General features: G+C 47.0%; 1 protein-coding gene across 1 annotated transcript in view; it reads left to right on the forward strand.

The window, feature by feature from the left end:
* AOPEP (aminopeptidase O (putative)) overlaps window positions 1-17,573 on the forward strand; it is a 357,455-nt gene that overhangs the window by 196,973 nt on the left and 142,909 nt on the right. The window contains exons 6-7 of the mRNA XM_024753805.1: window positions 9,172-9,361; window positions 13,817-13,923. Of these exons, the coding sequence (XP_024609573.1) occupies window positions 9,172-9,361; window positions 13,817-13,923 (297 nt within the window). The remainder of the gene's footprint in view (window positions 1-9,171; window positions 9,362-13,816; window positions 13,924-17,573) is intronic.

Genomic DNA, 17,573 nt, shown 5'->3' on the forward strand with positions numbered 1-17,573 from the left:
AGTGGCAAATGGAGTCAGCCAGTGGTGGGGAGATAGGGGGGAGTGACGGGGAGCTGGGGAGCCCAAGCCCCCTCCGAAAGGGTCAGCTGCTGTTCAGCTGCAGTTACTACATAGGAATGTGAGCCTAGTGTAGTCGTATCTTTCAGATTTTAAATAAAATTAGAAAATCTGGATTTCTAGGTGAAATCTTCCTATTTATAAATTTTGGCAATGGATTTCTTTTTTTTTTAAGTTAAAAATGCGTCTGTCAAAGTGTAGATCAGCGGCTCTCAGGGTGAGGTCCCTGGATCAGTAACACCAGCATCACCTGGAAACTTCATAGAAGATGCAGATCTCAGGCTCCACCCAGGCCTATGAATCAGACTCTTGGGAGGTGTGGGTCCCATGATTTGTTTTAACAAGCCCTCCAGGTGGGTTGCCAGGTTTAGCAATATTGCATGGGACACACACTAAAAAATTATTAGTTATTTATATGAAATTCAGGTTTAACTGAGTGTCTAGTATTTGTCTAACAACCTACCTTTAGGTGATTCTGAAACACGCTGATGTGGATCAAGCAAAACATGTATGCGAGCCAGGCTGCCTGTATTTGAATCAGCTTTGACACATACCAACTATGGGATCTTGGACAAGCAGTAAAACTTCTCTGTGGCTTAGTTTACTTGTGTGTAAAACGGGGATAATAATATCTCCCTCACAGCGTTATTGTTAGAATTGAATGAGTTAGTGAACATAAAGTCCTTAGAACTGTGCCTGAGAGAGGGTAAGCGATGTCTAAGAGTTTACTGTCATCAGTACTTTATTTTTCCTTTTCTTTTTCTCCACCACCATCATTGCAACTGTCAGGGAATACTTGAACTCAGCTTCCTTCAATTCTCTTATCCTAGATCCAACTTTGATTTCGTGATAGAACTGATTCTGACACCCTAAGCCCTAAGGTAGCTCTGGTGCTCGTTCCTACCCAAAGTAACCACCTGCTTTGAAAGCTAGTTGACAGTGTGGCTGTCTGGCAGAGGAAACTCGTGTGTCCTTCCACACCAGCATCTGCTTTCAAGGCTCATCCTCTCAGCCTGCAGTGCCCTGCGGTATCCAGGCCTGTGGCTGTAACGACCGGCCTTTGTGCTTCATGTGTGCCTCCGCCAGCCCCCAGCACAACACATAAACACGTTTCTGACTACATCATGAGTTTTCAGATGCCCAGATTGCCTGACTGGGCCACGGGTGCTTGCTCTCGGTTGTGGAAGCAACTGATGGCCCCCTCACCAATTAAAGTTCTGAGTACCCTTTGGGAATTCCCCACCATTTCTTTCTTTAGACTTGATTTGTGGATCCAGAGAGTGCTTGCATTGTATTTCAAAGGAAACCCATAACCGCGCTGCTCTTACTGCGGGTGGTGCAAGCTGCCCAGACGTCTCCCTTCATGAAGCAGCTTTCCAAGCTTCCACATGGCCACAAATGACAGACTTGTACACACAGCAAAAACCAACTGGATGAGCTATTATGGTTCTCAGTTGTGCCATATTATTGCTGTTCTGGGAATGAAGCAAAATGCATTATTTTATTAAATAAAGATTTTCCCTGTATCATGGTAGAGGCTAATTTTATTAGCTCTCTTTATGGGAACAAACATCATCACCCTGGCTGGGGAGGCCGGGAGGGGGGGCGGGGGTGAGGGAGCAGAGAGAATCACATTTTGTCATCCATGTGCTCCAGTGGAGGCTGCCAACACGTTTTAATTGGTAATTACTTACCAGAAGAGTTCTCCAGATCCTGCAGAAAATGCACAGCTCTCAGTTCATAACTCATTTAGAGATGATTCAGAAGACCTCTTCAGCTCCAATAAATATCGTTTATATAGTTGGGTATGGGTGTGCCCCTGGTATCCAAAACACCAGAGTGTTCAGTAACTTAAAAAAAAAAAAAAAAAGTTAATTCTTTCTTCTCCCCTGTGAGCATCCAGAGACTCCTTAGGTTGAACATGTACCTTAAGATTCCGAGAGAAAGGAGTCCAAATCTAGAGTTGGAAAATTCAGTCAAATACTGGTTTTTGTCTCTGGATCTTTAGCTTTAAAACCTGAGACATCCACTTAAAGCTTTATTTAGCTTTTTAGGTGAGCAGAACCATGAGACACCAACCCTGCCACCTTCCTCAGGCAGGGTAGCCACTTTCCTCTCTCAGGGTAGGACTGAGAGGTAGAAATCCAGCTCTAGGGACGATGCCTGCACACAGAAGTGAAGTGTCCTCTCTGCTTATGGCTCTGCTTATCGCTAGCCGAGCAGTCCACCAAAGGCGGTCTCGGTTGTCTAGAGTCAGAGGTGGTCTCCATGTTTTGTCATGGCCATGCTATTAATTTTTACTCTTAGCAGTAGGCCAAGGACGGCACTAAACAAAACTATGAAGCTGGCAAAAATATTTCGGTGTCCCCAGCGGCACCACTTTCCCCCTCCTTGTACCTCAGGAGGAGCCCCCTCTCTCCTCCCAGCTGTCATCCGTGCTCAGCTTTGGGGCCTTTCCCTCTTTTCTGCGAGCAGCCACGCGGAACCTGGTGGGATCCAGATGTTACACCTCAACGTGCCATGAGGCCGTGCACTTCTCCTCCTAAGGTAACTGCTTCAAACCTGAGATGATAAACTTGTAGCTCCTGTCCACAGGTTGGTTTGCTTTGGCAAAACGTTTTTTAAATGTGTTATCTACTTCCCCCTATTGTTTCCTACTTTCCTCCCGTAGTTACCTATTTCCTTATATTGTTATCACTCCCCTGATCTCGTTATCTACTTCCCTCATCTTGTTCTCTACTTCCATCTTGTCATCTACTTCCTACCTTTTGTTATGTGCTTTCCTCATTTTATCTGTTTCCCCACCTCTCATTACCTAGTTCCCCATCTCCTTACCCACTTCCCTCTATTGTTATCTACTTCCCAACTTTTGTTACCAGCTTCCCCCATCTTATCTACTTCCTTCATCTCATCATCTACTTTCCCATCTCCTGTCTACTCCCCCACCTCTTTGTCTACTTTCTCATCTTTTTTCTACTCTCTCCACTGAGTTATCCACCTCCCTCATTTTGTTATCTTCTTGGCTCCTGTAGTCCTTTGAGTTTGTGATCGCTTTAAACCATCTCTTCTTAAAAAAAAAAATCAGAGGATTTTTTAGGGCAGTGAAACTACTCTATATGATACTATAATGGTGGATACATGTCATTATACGTTTGTCCAAATCCACAGACTGCACCACACCAAGAGTGAACCCTAATGTAAGCTACGGACCCTGGGTAATGATATATCAATGTAGATTTGTCATCTGTAATAACAAATGCACCACTCTGACGGGGGAGGTTGATAGAGGAGGAGGCTGTGTGTGTGGCAGCGGGGCGTATGGCAAGTCTCTGTACTTTCTGCTCAGTTTTTCTGTGAACCCAAAACTGCTATAAAAAATACTGTCTCTTCAGGAAAAAAAAAAGTCAGGCTTTAACAAAAGGGGGTGGGAGGTAGAGGCTGGGGAGAGGCAGTAGGCAGTCTGGCATGTTGTCCTTCCTGGGCTCCTGAAATCGTACCCTAGGGACTGACCCTTGCACCCTTGCACCTGCTTGTCTGAGCATCCCCTTGCAGTGGCCCACAAGGGACCTGGCATAGGACAGGGTTAGGAAGAATGGTGTTGCATTCAGGAATTTAGGCTCTTGGGGGGCTTCAGCAGAGGAGTAGTGATGCTCCCCTCTCTTTTCCCCTCTCCCTTCCTTCCCTACCTTCCTTCTCACCAGAAAGAGGCCGAAGCTTTGCTGATCACAAGGTCTGATAACCTCCGGTCAGTTCTAGCTGGGTCCTGGGGTGTGGCTGGTCGCTCCCCTTGGGTGGACTCTGAAGATGGAACACCAGGGAGAACAGTGAACATTGTACCACCGGCTTGAGCTGGCACAGAGGAATGGGAGCCCTGAAGCCACAGGTCTAAACCCAGTGACCCTGGGCAGAGTGGGTCAGAGTAGGACTTCAGGGTCAAGATTGCATGAATGGAAATACCAGCTCCATTACTTACCAGCTGTGTGACCTTGAGCTAGTCCTTTTACCTCTCTGTGCTTCACTTTCATCGTCTGTAAAATGGGGCTGATAATAAAATCTATCTCCTGAGATGATGTATGTAAAATATAGTGCCTAGCACATAGCAGATACTCAAGCATTGGAGTCTTTCGAAGGAGTATATGTTTCTGGTAGAAGTCTCTGGCCCTGGGGCTTCCCCTCAGTCACTCTCTGCTATAGTCATCTTGGCAGTTTTAGCCAAAATTCATTTAGATAAGTGAGTAGATGTTTTACTGCCTCTTTGCTATTTAGAATTTTTATTTTTTAATTTTTAATTTTTTGGCCACGCTGCATGGTCTGCGGGATCTTAGTTCCCTGACCAGGGATCCGACCTGGGCCCCCTGCAGTTGGAAGTGCGGAGTCCTAACCACTGGATCGCCAGGGAAGTCCCGCCATTTAGAATTTTTAAAGGAAAACATACACTAACTAACATTAGCTTTTTCTCTCAAACCTAGATCCTTGTGTTGATCCGCTGTAGTAAGTTTTCTTCCAGTTTTTAGATCTGGTTTCCCCCTCAGGCTACCGAAAGGCCCATATCCCCATATCTCCTAAGGCGCCAGTTCAAGACTACAACATGTGGCCACAGCGCGGGATGCCTGATGGAGCAAAGGGAAGGTTACTAGTCTCCGCTGAGCAGTCTCAGAGCCAGAGGGGAGCAGAGGCCCTCCAGGTCACCTGGGCCATCCCTTTGCCTTTGGGACAACAGACACGTCCCCTACCTTAGACTGCATCGGAGAGCGGGGCTAAGGGATTTCATTGCACAGGTGAAGGGGCCGGAGCCGAGCATTTGGTTTGTAAATGCACCGAATGAGGTACTGGCACAAATCACATCACACCTTACTGAGGAAGAGAAAGCATGTCCTGAGTCTAAGGGACAGCTAACTATGATTTGTCCTCCCTTTCAGATTGCCCCAGACTACTATGGGTCTACCTTTCAGTCATCCAAATTAAATTTGCAAGTAATTAAGTCATGCAAGTAAAAGTTGCTTTCACATGATTATGAGGCCCTTAGAACTCTCCAGTTTAAGTCTGAAAGTACAGGAGCCTGAGTTCCCCTCTTTCTTTGTTCTTCTTTCCTCTCTCTAATGGGCTATTGGGCTCCACATGTTGAGATTGTGAAAAACTTTGAACCCATAAGAAGTTCAAACTTGAAGAATATGTGTCTGTTTCCTGGACAAACCTCCAAGAATCTGTACAAAAAGTGAATCTGCTCCCCCTGAGGGGAGTTGGGATCTACTCCAGTGTAATGGAGGGGTGGCCTGGAGCTCTTCTTGTGCTTAACCAAAAGCAATTTCCTGTCCTCCTGGTCCCCCTGCAGCCGGCAGGGCTGGAGCCCCCAGTGCTGTACCTCTCCCTGAGCAGCAAGGTGAGCCACGCTGGTCACGTCTCCCTGGACAAAGCAGAAATAAATCACACTCCAGCCCCTGCTTAAGATCTGATGAAATTCCCCATTTCCGCTCCAAATTGAATTCCTCCCGAAGGATTGGAGCAGCTCCCGCTTAATGAAGGCACTCCTTCCTCCTCTGCTAGAAGCATGTTTTAAATGAACTGACACAGCCTTCTAATCTGGGTGGGGAGGTGGCTTTTAGGAACAATCTTGAGAAACTGTTTTCAGACCAGAAATGATATTTTTAATCTTGAGGGGCAAGGCGGCAGACAGACAGCACCACGTGGCCTTTGTCGGGAGGCAGCCCCGCTGCTGGTGGTCTCCTGGGAAAGAAGGAGAACACGTGTCCTGCTGTCGCTCTGCCTACCCCCCTGCTCTGCCCTGCTGGCCTCCTAGATCACTTGCAGTGAAAGAGAATTTATGATGGAGAATACAAAACAAGAGGGCTTGTACTTTTTGAGAGTTGAAAATATTACTTTCCCACCCATCTCTTATTTGGGAAAAATGATCAACTCTGTGATTAAAAAAAAAAAAAAACCAAAACCCAAACCAAAAACCTTCTTTAGGATGAAGATGTCATTGAAGTGATTATCTTCCATCCTCTGTAACGATGATGAATCAACAATTTGGCATTTGTAGAGGCAGTTGACACAGGCCCTTTCAGGGGAAAAAGGAAAAAAAAAAAGAAAACCTGTTTTCAAATAGGGCCTGTCAGAATGAAGGCTGGTGTCCCGCTGGCTGATTAGGACCATGAATAAGATTCTGAGAACTCAGAAAGTGTGAGGAACCCAGGGGTAAAACTTATAAATCAAGTGTAAGGTAGGAGTAGAAAATTCTAAACATTTATTTTGTTTTGAAGGTGGGCATGAAGGAGATTATCTGCTGGTAGAGGAATATTTAATATTATTCCTTGAAGTGAGTTTAAGAGCATTATACCTTTCTTCATTCATTGTTGGAAAAAGCAGTTTAAAAATTCTACTTAACATGAAAAATCCTGACACTTAGGTTCAAAAGGAGAGGAAGAAATTCTCCAAGAAAAAAAAATTCTATTGGTCCTTTTATGCCAGAATTTTGTTAACAACCCTTGAGAAAGGTTATCAAAACCTTATTCTGTGTTTTTAATTCAGTTTAAGAAAGAACCTATTTCGCTCATAGAAGCTATTATCCACAGGTAAAACCCAACCTTAGAAGACAAACGCCGCTGCAGGAGGATTTGGGGTCTGGTTCTCAACTGGAAAATTGCTTTCCACTGATAACAGGGTCATTTATATCAAGTGAAACGCACATCCTCCGATCTAGGAGGAAGTTTAAGCTTTGGTCTTTCTCAGAAGGCAGGAGGAAATACATTTCTCCCTGGCTAGGAAGAAAGTATTGAGGATGGGAAGCGGGAATTCAGGCACCATTCCAGCAATGCCAGGGTCTGTCCTGAGCCCAGCCAAGGCCAGAGTGGTATCTCCAGAGTACTGACAGGTGGGGAAGGAGGTCTGGTGGAGACAACAAAGACTGTTGAAGGGGAAAAACTACAGGACAGGAAAATGAAATGCCATCCCCCCCACACACACACAGCTGGTTTTGTGCCTTCCTTCAGGCCCTTGCGGACTTCGATATTTGCATAAAAGAGCCTGGCTCGGCTTCCACGCTGGGACAAAGCAGCGAGCAGGTCGCCGTGGACAGGGCAGGCTTTTTCTTCGTGATGAACAGTCTCGCTGCCATGTCACAGTCATCAGCGTGTGTACACCCCTTGGGCTGCGGGGTCTGCTCAGCTGTACCGTCTCTGTAACTGCGTGTGCACCGTCTGGGTCTCTGGCCAGAAGACCTTTCCAGCGCAGGCTGTCTGTGAGCCTGTTTACAAAGCCCGAAGTTGCTTCTGTTTTGCTTTAGCCAAAAGGGTGAAGTGCTGCCAGCAGTATGTCTGGAATGTTATTTACTTGGTACATTTCTGTGGCTTTTCTTTGCAGCGCTGCACATGCCAGAGCAAAGGGTTATTTACTTGAAAATGCCAGGTTTTGCAGTTTGTCTTCTCCATGGGGCCACTTTCTCAGGAAGAAGAAGTTTAGCTCCTGGGCCTCTGTTTCCTCCCTCCCTCCTTCCCTCCCTCTCACCCTTTTCCCTTTCCTTCCTGTCTGCCTTCCTTCCTTCCTTTTTTTTTTTTTTTTTTTCCTGAGTTAGTGCTCTGAACTTCTGTTGTTTGCATACTGCATGGCACCTTTGTATCCTAAATGCCCCAACTACACTTCTAATTCCTGGCGTTTCTGGTGGGCTCTGCCGGGATCCTGGCTGACACCTTCTCATTTGCGCGCCTGCCCTGTTATTATTTCACATGAAAGCTGTCTATTTTGGCACACAGGACTCCCGCGCTTTCAGTTGAGCTCTCTGAGCTGAACGGGCGATGCTGCGCAAGGCAAGTACAGGTGGGGTTTTCTCTATTGGCCGCCGTGGGGGCAGAGGACAAAACCGCAAGCCGTCCTGGCTTGTGCAGAGCCCGCACGATGGCAAATGCATGGCTTTTAAAGGAACGAACCAGTGTGTACAGCTTCTTAATTTGGAAGGTTTCACGACTGCTTTTGTTCGATCGATGGAGGAGAGTGCTTCCCCCGCCCCCCGGTACGCGGGCCTCTCACTGTTGTGGCCTCTCCCATTGCGGAGCACAGGCTCCGGACGCACAGCCCCAGCGGCCATGGTTCATGGGCCCAGCTGCTCCGCGGCATGTGGGATCTTCCCGGACCGGGGCACGAACCCGGGTCCCCTGCATCGGCAGGTGGACTCTCAACCACTGCGCCACCAGGGAAGCCCGAGAGTGCTTTCTTTTAAAGAGCAAATTCTTCATTCATAAGACGGTAAACGAGTCCTGTATAAATGAGATATACCGAAGGTGGAAGCACAGGAGGTATTTCCTTTGCCTCTTCTCTCTTCAGCCTCCCTTCTTCCCATTCCATCCATGCAATTCTAATCATGGTATTTGGGGTTTTAAAAGAAGGTGTGGGAAATGGGATTAGATAAATCTCCCAGGCTGGTGCCAGCCCTGGAACCATTTGCACACCTGAGTGAGTTAATTCCCTTCTTTCTCTCTCTGCTTAGTTTTATGTCATGGGAACGTATAAGCATCTAAAGATAGAAGATACCTTTGAAAATCTCGACCTCACAGAGACTCAGCCTTTATCAGAGTCTCTTGAGACCTCACCCACTCATGGCACCTAGGAGTTTGTTGCCTCTGTAACCACCCTCAGTCTGAACTAGGAAATGTTTGGTTCCATTCTTCTCGGCTTTCCCCGTCCTTCTGCATGACTTCTCACTTTGTTTGTAAGCTGCTCGGATTTTTTGGCTGAAGGGTCTTCTTTGATCACTGTCTTGACAGCATGGGCTTCACATTCTAACACCTGCTCTTCTTTTACAGTCCAGATTTCAGGGTAAGTGCTTCCATCGCCTTGTAATTTCTTCAGTGTAAAACCTCGGTGCAGGTTGCTTATTACAGGTAATAGCTGCTTGATGACGGAGACGACTGCTTGGCAGAAAAGGCAACCTGAACCTCTGCCAGGAACTTAAACTGCCACTTTATTTATTTCTAAAAGCACCTAAGCTGCGAGCCTATTGGTCGTGATCTAGCATGCACACGATAATAACAGGCTGTCAGGGCTGAGAAAGCCAGCCCTGGGGGCGGCCATGAGGACAGGCCCTGATAAGACTGTGTGTGTTTTCTCCCCCATGATCCACAGCCCACACCTCGTCTTCCTCTCTCAGAGCACCTTGACTGGAATGAGCCAGTTCTGTGGGACCCGTCTCTGCCATGAAATTGCTCACGCCTGGTTTGGCCTGGCTATCGGGGCCCGAGACTGGACGGAAGAGTGGCTCAGTGAAGGGTTCGCCACTCACTTGGAAGATGTATTCTGGGCCAAGGCGCAGCAGGTAGGTTTCAAGTGCACTAAGCATTTCACTACCCAGAGTCAAGTTCAACTCAGAGTCTTCCTATTCAACAGATAGGTATTGAGTGCTCATTAATGCGCTTAGGCACTTGTTCTATTTGCTTTGTAAGTGGGAGGAGAGTCCTTGCTCCCCACGGGGTTCATGGTCTAGCGATGAGAGAGAGAACAGATACACGACTACATCTTTAACATGTAGTGATGAGTACTGTCAAGAAAATGAAGCCGGATAGAGAGAGGTGGGTTTAGTGCTGTTTTAAAAGGTGCTGATCAGCGAAGCTCTCTGATAAGGGGACATCTGAGCAAAGACTTGAAGAAAAGGTGGTACTGTACATACTCAAGCACTCCTTTGTGGGATGGTTGTGGTGTGTTTTGTTTTATTAAATAATGAGACGAAATTTTAAATCAAGAGTCATGATCTCAGATGTCTGCTGGCAAGTAATAAAGAATGAAGCAGTTGGTGTTATAGATTCGGGAATGGGAAGGACTGTGGCAAACCGGAAGCTTCTCCTCGTCTCTAACCGATTGCTGTCATGCTGAAAGGAGGGCTCAATACAACCTGGACTTCTAGTTTTTTAAAGGAAATTATGACTCTGGATTTTTATGTGAAATTTACTAATTTAAAAAATATGCAAACCAAACATACACCGAGGCCAGACCTAGTCAACACACTCCCAGTTTGCAACCTCGACCTTTTTTTTTTAACTTTATTTTTATTTAAAAAAATTTTTAAATTTAGGTAAAATTGACCTATAACCTTACACTAGTTCTGGGTGTACAACATAATAATTCTATGTTTGTATACATTGTGAAATTATAACAAGTCTAGTTAACATTAGTCACCTTACATAGTTACAATTTTTTTTCTTGTGATGAAAACTTTAAGATCTACTCTCAACACTTCCAAAAATGCAATACTGTGTTATTAACTATAGTCACCTTTCTGTATATTACATCCGCAAGACTTGTTTATTTTAAATCTGGAAGATTGTACGTTTTGACCCCTTCTCCCACTTTCTGACCCCTGTCTCTGGCAACCACCAGTCTGTTCTATGGATCTGTGGGCTTTGTTTTTTATTGTTTTTTACAACCTCAACTTTAAAGAATTAGCCACCAGCAATAAGGAAGATATGGCAGCTAACCGGCTTCCTGCTTATTTTCTAATTTCTCATATTTGGCCACTTCTGTTCCCTACCATCTCTACACCCTGGACTACTTGACTTTTTCTGAAATTCCCAAGTTTGTGCATATCTGCGTGATTTTGTCCAAGTTCCTTCTGCCTGTTGAAATCCTATTTGTCTTTCACTAGCAGCTCAAGGTCACCTTCCCTTGATAGCCCAGACTGTTCATCTCACTCACAGTTCAATAATACTCTTCTAGAAACTTTGGATTTCCACTGCATCTGTACTTCCTCACCTGTTTTTTCTCACTTTTTTCTTCTTTCTATCATCACGACTAGACTGTGACCCCTTTCAAAGTGGCACTGTGTCTTACTCATCCTCCCCCTTTCACACCTTGGCTGTAGAGCTAGCAGCGTGCATGGTTGTGTCCCCCTCCACACAGAATCCTGTGGAGAGAGGCCACCTGGAAGGTTCTCGAGCAAAGGGGCTGGGTTTGGAGTCGGACCGGACTTGGAATCCCAGCTTTGCTGTTTACAGTAGGTTATGTAGCCTCCCTGAGCCTCAGTTTCCTCATTTATAAAATGGGTGTAGGAATGCTTAACCTTGCAGAGTGAAAGGGATAGTGTGTGAATGAGCGTAACACAGTGCCTGACACATGGAGGGTGTTCAAGAAATACCAGTTCTCCTTACTTGTTCTCTTCCTCTTTGATTTTGCCACCACCTTGCACATAGTAGGCATTCAGCCAGGATAAATAGGTTTAGTGTAAATGTGCCTCTTTCACCATCACTTCCCTGAGGTACTTCCATCCTGAGACAATCAGATTTATGCTATTCTTCATAATCCTGAGTGTATGCCAGGCATCCGATGATCATCTCTCTGTCCTTTACCTCCTGAATCCCCAAAGAACGCTCCCCCTTTATCCTTCCCCTTGCCTGGACCTCCTGGAATCTCTTTGCTTGTGTCCTCCCTCCAGCTGCCCTACCTTACATCTGTCTCTACCAAAAAAGGCACGACGCTGGCCTGGCTGCATCTCACAACTGCACAACTTCCATGTGTCCATTCTGTGCTAGATCTGTAGGGATAAAAGGATAAGACTACAACGCCGCTCTGAAAGAGGTCAGAGTCTAATTTTGAAGATAAGGAAAGCACACAGTAGAAGGAAGAAGAAAATAAGTTAGAAAAGAGAGGTAAACACCAAATATTGTGGGAGTTCACAGGTGGAAGAGGCTGGGTATGAGAAAATCCAGAAAGCCTTCTTGGAGGAGGTGACTTCTTGTGGGTCTCAAAGGGCAAGTAGGAGTTGAAGTTTCTCTATCCCTCCTTTTCCCTTAACCTGGAGTAGGGGGCAATCCACCTCATCATCCTTTAAGGTACACGCAGTAAGTCTTCAACATGGACACCCCTGAAGTGAAGTGGCCATTCTAGAACCAGCACAAAGTTTGGAAACATTTCCAGAGTACATCCATTGCTCTGGCCCCTTCCTTGAAGGTTGAGTTAGACTGAGCTGCTGATGGTCCCTGACAAGTGTTCACAGCAAGCCTCCCAAGCAGGAGAGGAGTGCTCCTTGGGGCAGGAAAGGGTGGGCCACCTCACGGGACTCCCAGTCAGCAGGTCATTTCATCACTGAACAGGGCGTGAGGGTGCCGTGTTGCTTTGCTGCCCAGGAGACTGCATTGTGCAGCACCGAGCGTTAGCAAGTACAGCAAAGGGGAGTGAGAAATCTTTGAACTAGGAGATAGAAACCCACATTCCTCTCAGAGTGGCATTCTGTAGGGAGAGGTGAATTGAGTTAGTGGCAAGTTGAATCGTATAACTTGTCATCAACTTGGAGAAAGTCTAAACTCCTTCACAGCTGTCATAGTCAGCTTGGTCTGCCATAACAAAGTACCGCAGACCAGGAGACTTAAACAACAGACACTTGTTTTTCTCGCAGTTTGGGAGGTTGGAAATCCAAGACCAAGGTGCTGACAGGCTTGGTTTCTGGTGAGGCCTCTCTTCCCTGGCTTGGGAAGGGCCATCTTCTCACTGTGTCCTCACATGGCCTTTCCTCAGTGCACACATGGAGAGAGAGTTTTAGTGTCTCTTCCTCTTACTATAAAGACACCAACCCTATTAGATTAGGGCCCCATCCTTTTGAACTCATTTAACCTTAATTACCTCCTTAAAGGCCCTATCTCCAAATACAGTCACAGCTGTGATTAGGGCTTCAACACATGATTTTTGTTGGGGAAGGGGACAACACAACTCAGTCCACGACAACAGGACACACAGAGTGCCTTGATCACCTGGCCTCTGCCAGCTACTTGGCACCTCTGTCCCTCCCTGGCTGGCAGCCTGCTCCCTGCCTGCCCCTAACCCTCACCATTTTTAGAACATTTCACACTCTTGCCAGGCCCCACGAGCTTTGTACATGCTTTCCAGCTTCCTGAAATTCCTCCTCCCCTGGCTGGCTCCTGCTGTCCCTGGGGAACACCTCTTCAGGAAAGCCTTCTGACCACCCTGGTTGGCCAGGTGGCATCTGGGTTCTTCCTTAACCCCTGCCATCACTGAATTCTGATGGTTACTGTGCTTATCTGTCTCCCTGGACTCCTCGCGTTCAGAGCTGTGTCCATTATGTCCTCAGGGCCTAGCAGAGAATCAGTAAATATCTGTTGAGGGAACTGTTAGGGACCTTTAATTCCCAGAAATGCCTGTAGACACTGACAGTTCCCTCCACAGTGGATGCTCTGCTGCCCTCCCTTGTGGGGTTACAGCCATGGGGCCTTGTGAGCACATCGAGTGACAGGAGCCAATTCTGACCAGTAGGGCAGGGTGTGATGGCCTTCCCCTCCCCAGGAGTGAGTCCAGGCAGTGCACTCTTTCTGGTTATATGCAAACAGAATCATCTGGGTTGCATTAGCTGGCTGCACTGTAAACAGCCCTTAACAAAACTGAGGGCTGGAAAAAGTAGGAGGTAAATGGAGGGGACCTTTCCCACCCTGTGCAAGAAGACAAAGCAGGAAAAGGCTGGATGGGATCAGAGTGGAAATGGCTCCCTAGGGAGGTCTGCTCTTTCCAGGCCAGGGGTGGAGGTGAGGGGGCAGGGGGAGGTTCCAGGGCCAGGAGGCACCTCCCAAACAGGCAGTGCAGGAGTGAGGGCTGGTTCTTTGTTTGAGGACCTAAGAGGCCCTTTCTGATGGAGCGCAAGGTGTGGCGGGGACTGTCTGTGCCATCCCCCCTGAAACAAAGCCGGCTGCTCCAGTGGTGGCTCCGACTCCGCGGGAAGACGACAGTGACTGTGTCCTGAGCATTTGTGTTTGTGTGTCTGTGCTCCAAGCAGCTGGCCCCCCACGATGCCCAGGAGCAGCGGGAGCTGAGGGCTTGCCTGCGCTGGCGTCGCCTCCAGGACGAGGTGCGGAACTCCCCGGAGGATATGCAGGTGTTGAGGTAAAGCACTACGTGATCCCGTTACCTTCCTGTCCTCCCCATCACGCTCCTCCTTTCCTGCAAGGCACGTCCAGGCCATCTCTTAAATCTGCTGTGTTTCCTTTTTAAATTAAATTGGGCTAGATTACTCATCTTCCCAGGGATGTGATTGTTATGTTTTAAGTCTTTCAGGGTGTGGGTTTGGATTTGCCTTCTGACATTTTCCTGGTGTCTCTGTTCAGGAAAAAACTAGCACAAGGCCATTTCCGGGACCAAATTCTTCATTTGAAGTTCTAATAGTTACTTTATGTGGTGGCTGTGGACTTAGAGAAGGTTAGGGTCTGGTAGCCTGGCAGACAGTAACTCTTTAAAGCCAAAAGGAAAAAAAAACCTTTATGAAAATATTGATTCCTAAGTGTTTAGTAGTAACAGATGTTTGTGTCAATGGGGCCTTTTGTTCCGGATGTGTCCCGGCAGGAGGCCACTCCTGTGCTGGTGGGAGGATTCTACTCTCAGCTCCTGTGTTGTATTTTCAGAGCGTTTCTTGCAGCACTGGTAGGATTACTTCTTGCCGTTTTCCCATTTTTTTTGTCCCTCTCTGTTTGCTTGTTTTTTCTCCACTTCTGTAAATAGTTGTTTATCTGAAAGCTTGAGCCTCGGCCCCAGGAGCACTGTGATTGCTATGGCAACAGATGCTTTCATCCTGTCCCCTCTTGACTGGAGCCAAGCCTTTGGAATCTGCCATCAGACAGGTGGGAAGGCAGCCATCCGGGAATCACCCCTCATTTTAGATGGCAGCTCTGAAGGCCAGTCTACCGCCTGGGTAGAAGCTTGCCTGGACCCGTCCTGTTGTTGTTTGTTTTTAAATAAACACCCCTCTCCGTAGGACTGCCCACTGAGGCCAAAGTCTGAGGGGAATGCCGAGCCCAGCCTGACCCCAGCGAGGCTCGCCAGTCCTTTGTGCGGCACGGCAGCTTCCCACGGAGAAGTCCTCTCTCGCACGCTAACCGCTGGCGTCTGCTGACTCATCCATTGTTTAGGAAAGCCGGAGCCGGGAGCCCTGTCTTCCCCACCCAGCGCCACTGTGCAAGCATCCGTTCACTCAGCCAGTGGGATGGCTACACCCACCGCCAACGTAGACAGGGTCCCTGCTCTCATGGAACTTTCACGTAGCAGGGACTCTCTTGTAGGCACAGCTAGTTACAGGTGGTGAGAAGTTCTATGAAGGGAACGCCGAGATTTACAGTAAAGAGGCTGGGGAATGCCTCTCTGAAGAGCATCAAGGCCTGAGGCGGGAAAGGGCTTGCCACGCTGGTGCTCGAGGGGCAGAAAGGAAGGCAGTGTGGTTAGAAGGGCGGGGAGAGGCAGGCAGGAGCTAGATCATCCAGCCTTACCCTGAGCGCGATGGGAGCTGCCCCAGGGCCTTCAGCACGGAAGGATCCTTATCTGTCTTGTGCTTGCAGGCAGCAGACAGAAAGTCAGGAGAAGGGTTAGAAGGTTGTAGTAGTCCACGTTAGAGGTCCTGGTTGTGGCAGGGCGGACACAAGAAGCAGACCTATTTAAGACATGTGTTGGCAGTGGCACTGGCAGATCTTTGGTCTGTTGAATGTGGAGAAAAGGAAATTGAAAGTGTCCAGAACGACTTCGAGGCTTTTGACCAGAGCGGCTGAGTAGACAGGTGGTGATGCCATTTGGGGAGATGGTAAAGACTTTGGGAGGGACAGGCTTTGGAGGGAAGAATAAAGATTTCAGTTTCGCATGTGTCAAGTTTGACATGCCAAATAGATATTCAATATTGAAAACTCAGTGAGGTTTACAAGTTAGGAGCTCACTGGAGAGACTGGAACATTCAGCCTATGGATACTTAAAATTCTGAGCATGTTGAAGTGACCAACTAGAGAGGAAAGTGAGAGAAGAGGTTGAGAGGAAGATGAGGGGCCCGTGGAGGAGCTGGGGAAATCAGTGCGGAGAAAACCCTCGTGCCGGGAGTCATGGGAGTCAGGAAAGGAAATGCCGGATGCTGCTGAGGGGTGTGTAAAAGCGGGGGGAGAGAAGTGACCTTCGGGTGGACCGCATGAAAGGTGTTGGTGACCTTGACATGCAGGCATTAATTCATGAGCTGTGGAGAAGGGAGCCCGACTGAAGTGGGTAGAGGAGTGAATGGGAGATCTGGAAGCAGAGACATTGAGTGTGGACTTTGTGAGAGAAGTTGTGCTGGGAGGGGAGGGAAATGAGGGTCAGGGAGGTTTGTTTTAAGGTGGCTGATGCAGGAACAAGCTTATGTGTGAGCTGTACAACTGGGCCAATCCTGCCGGCTCTCAAGACTCAGTTTCCCCACTCTCCAAGTCTCTAAGTCCCTTTGATGCCCCCAGTTCTCTATGACCGTAGACCGTCGGTTCGGGTAAGGACACTATAATTAACAACAGTTGGTGAAACGTGTTCCCAACTTATAAGCAGTCAGATGGACCCTGGGAAGTCAGTGCACATGAGTGGAGAGCCTTGTCTCTGGGGTTTGTGGAGTTTCTGATGTCCAAGAACTTTTCCTTTGTGTGTGTGGAGCCGGGAGAAGGAATACGCTATTTTTAGAGCTTGTGCTAAAAGGCTTATTATGGCATTTGTTTTTCTTTTTCTTAGTATTCAGAAATTGTGTTTGCCTAAATTTAGGCTAACCATGAAATGAGTGCATTTGAAAGATTTGTCGCACATCAGTATGGAAAATATTGTTATCAGATGCACTTACAATGAAGAGGAAATGTTTCTGAACCTGCCCCAAATTATATAGTCTAGGTTTAGTTTGTTCCCATCCCTTAGAATTCTCCCTTAAATGGGCTCAGAGAACCTAGAAATGACTGACAGTGAAAGGAAGAACCAGAGTTGTAAAAATTTGTTCTCCGATTTTTGTTTTAGTACACAAATAAGACCTTGGGAAAGAAGTCTCTTAAAACAATACAGTAGTCAAAGATGCTATCTTTTTTCTTTCTTGCTTTTAAGATACCCCATGGTCTTCAAATGAGGGACCAAGAACAATTTAGAAGTCTTGGTTTCACGTTGCCAGAGGAATGGAAACTTCTCCTACCCACCTTTGCAGCAACTTGCAACGTGGTTGACCACTCCCTCTTTCTAAACACACTTTCTTCCCTTGGCTTCTGTGTCACACTCTCCTTGATTTCCTTCTACCTCACTGCTGGTCCTTCCCCACCTCTCCTGCTGGCTGTTTAACATCTTCACTCAGATGACTCATGGCTTCGAGAGACCAGTTAAGGTGTCCAACATCATACAGCCAATAAAGAGCAGAGTGGGGATGGAAACAATCCTCTTTTCCTTACACCACCTCCCTGCCTCCAAAGAACTTGATACAGCATTTAGTTGCATTAAAAGAAAAAAATACTCCAGGTATCTTGAACTGTGGAAGGACATGAAGGTCGGGTTGAAAAAAGTATCCTTGGGCAAAGTATCTTTGTCTTTTTACATATGAGAGTGTGTGTCTGATTATTTCGGTCAATATAGGGAAACAGGAAAACTCAATATTGTGTTGATGATAGCTATTGGAGGGGTATTGATAAAGTGAGAAGAGAAAAATTAAAATGATGTTTGTCTCTGACTTGCTAATTTCAGTAATTTATAAGAACTGTTTTCCATTTGTGCCTCCCATATATCCAGTGTTGAATCAT

Source organism: Neophocaena asiaeorientalis, unplaced genomic scaffold, assembly GCF_003031525.2.
Source record: "Neophocaena asiaeorientalis asiaeorientalis breed wild unplaced genomic scaffold, Neophocaena_asiaeorientalis_V1.1 scaffold220, whole genome shotgun sequence".
In the NCBI taxonomy this organism is placed as follows: domain Eukaryota; kingdom Metazoa; phylum Chordata; class Mammalia; order Artiodactyla; family Phocoenidae; genus Neophocaena; species Neophocaena asiaeorientalis.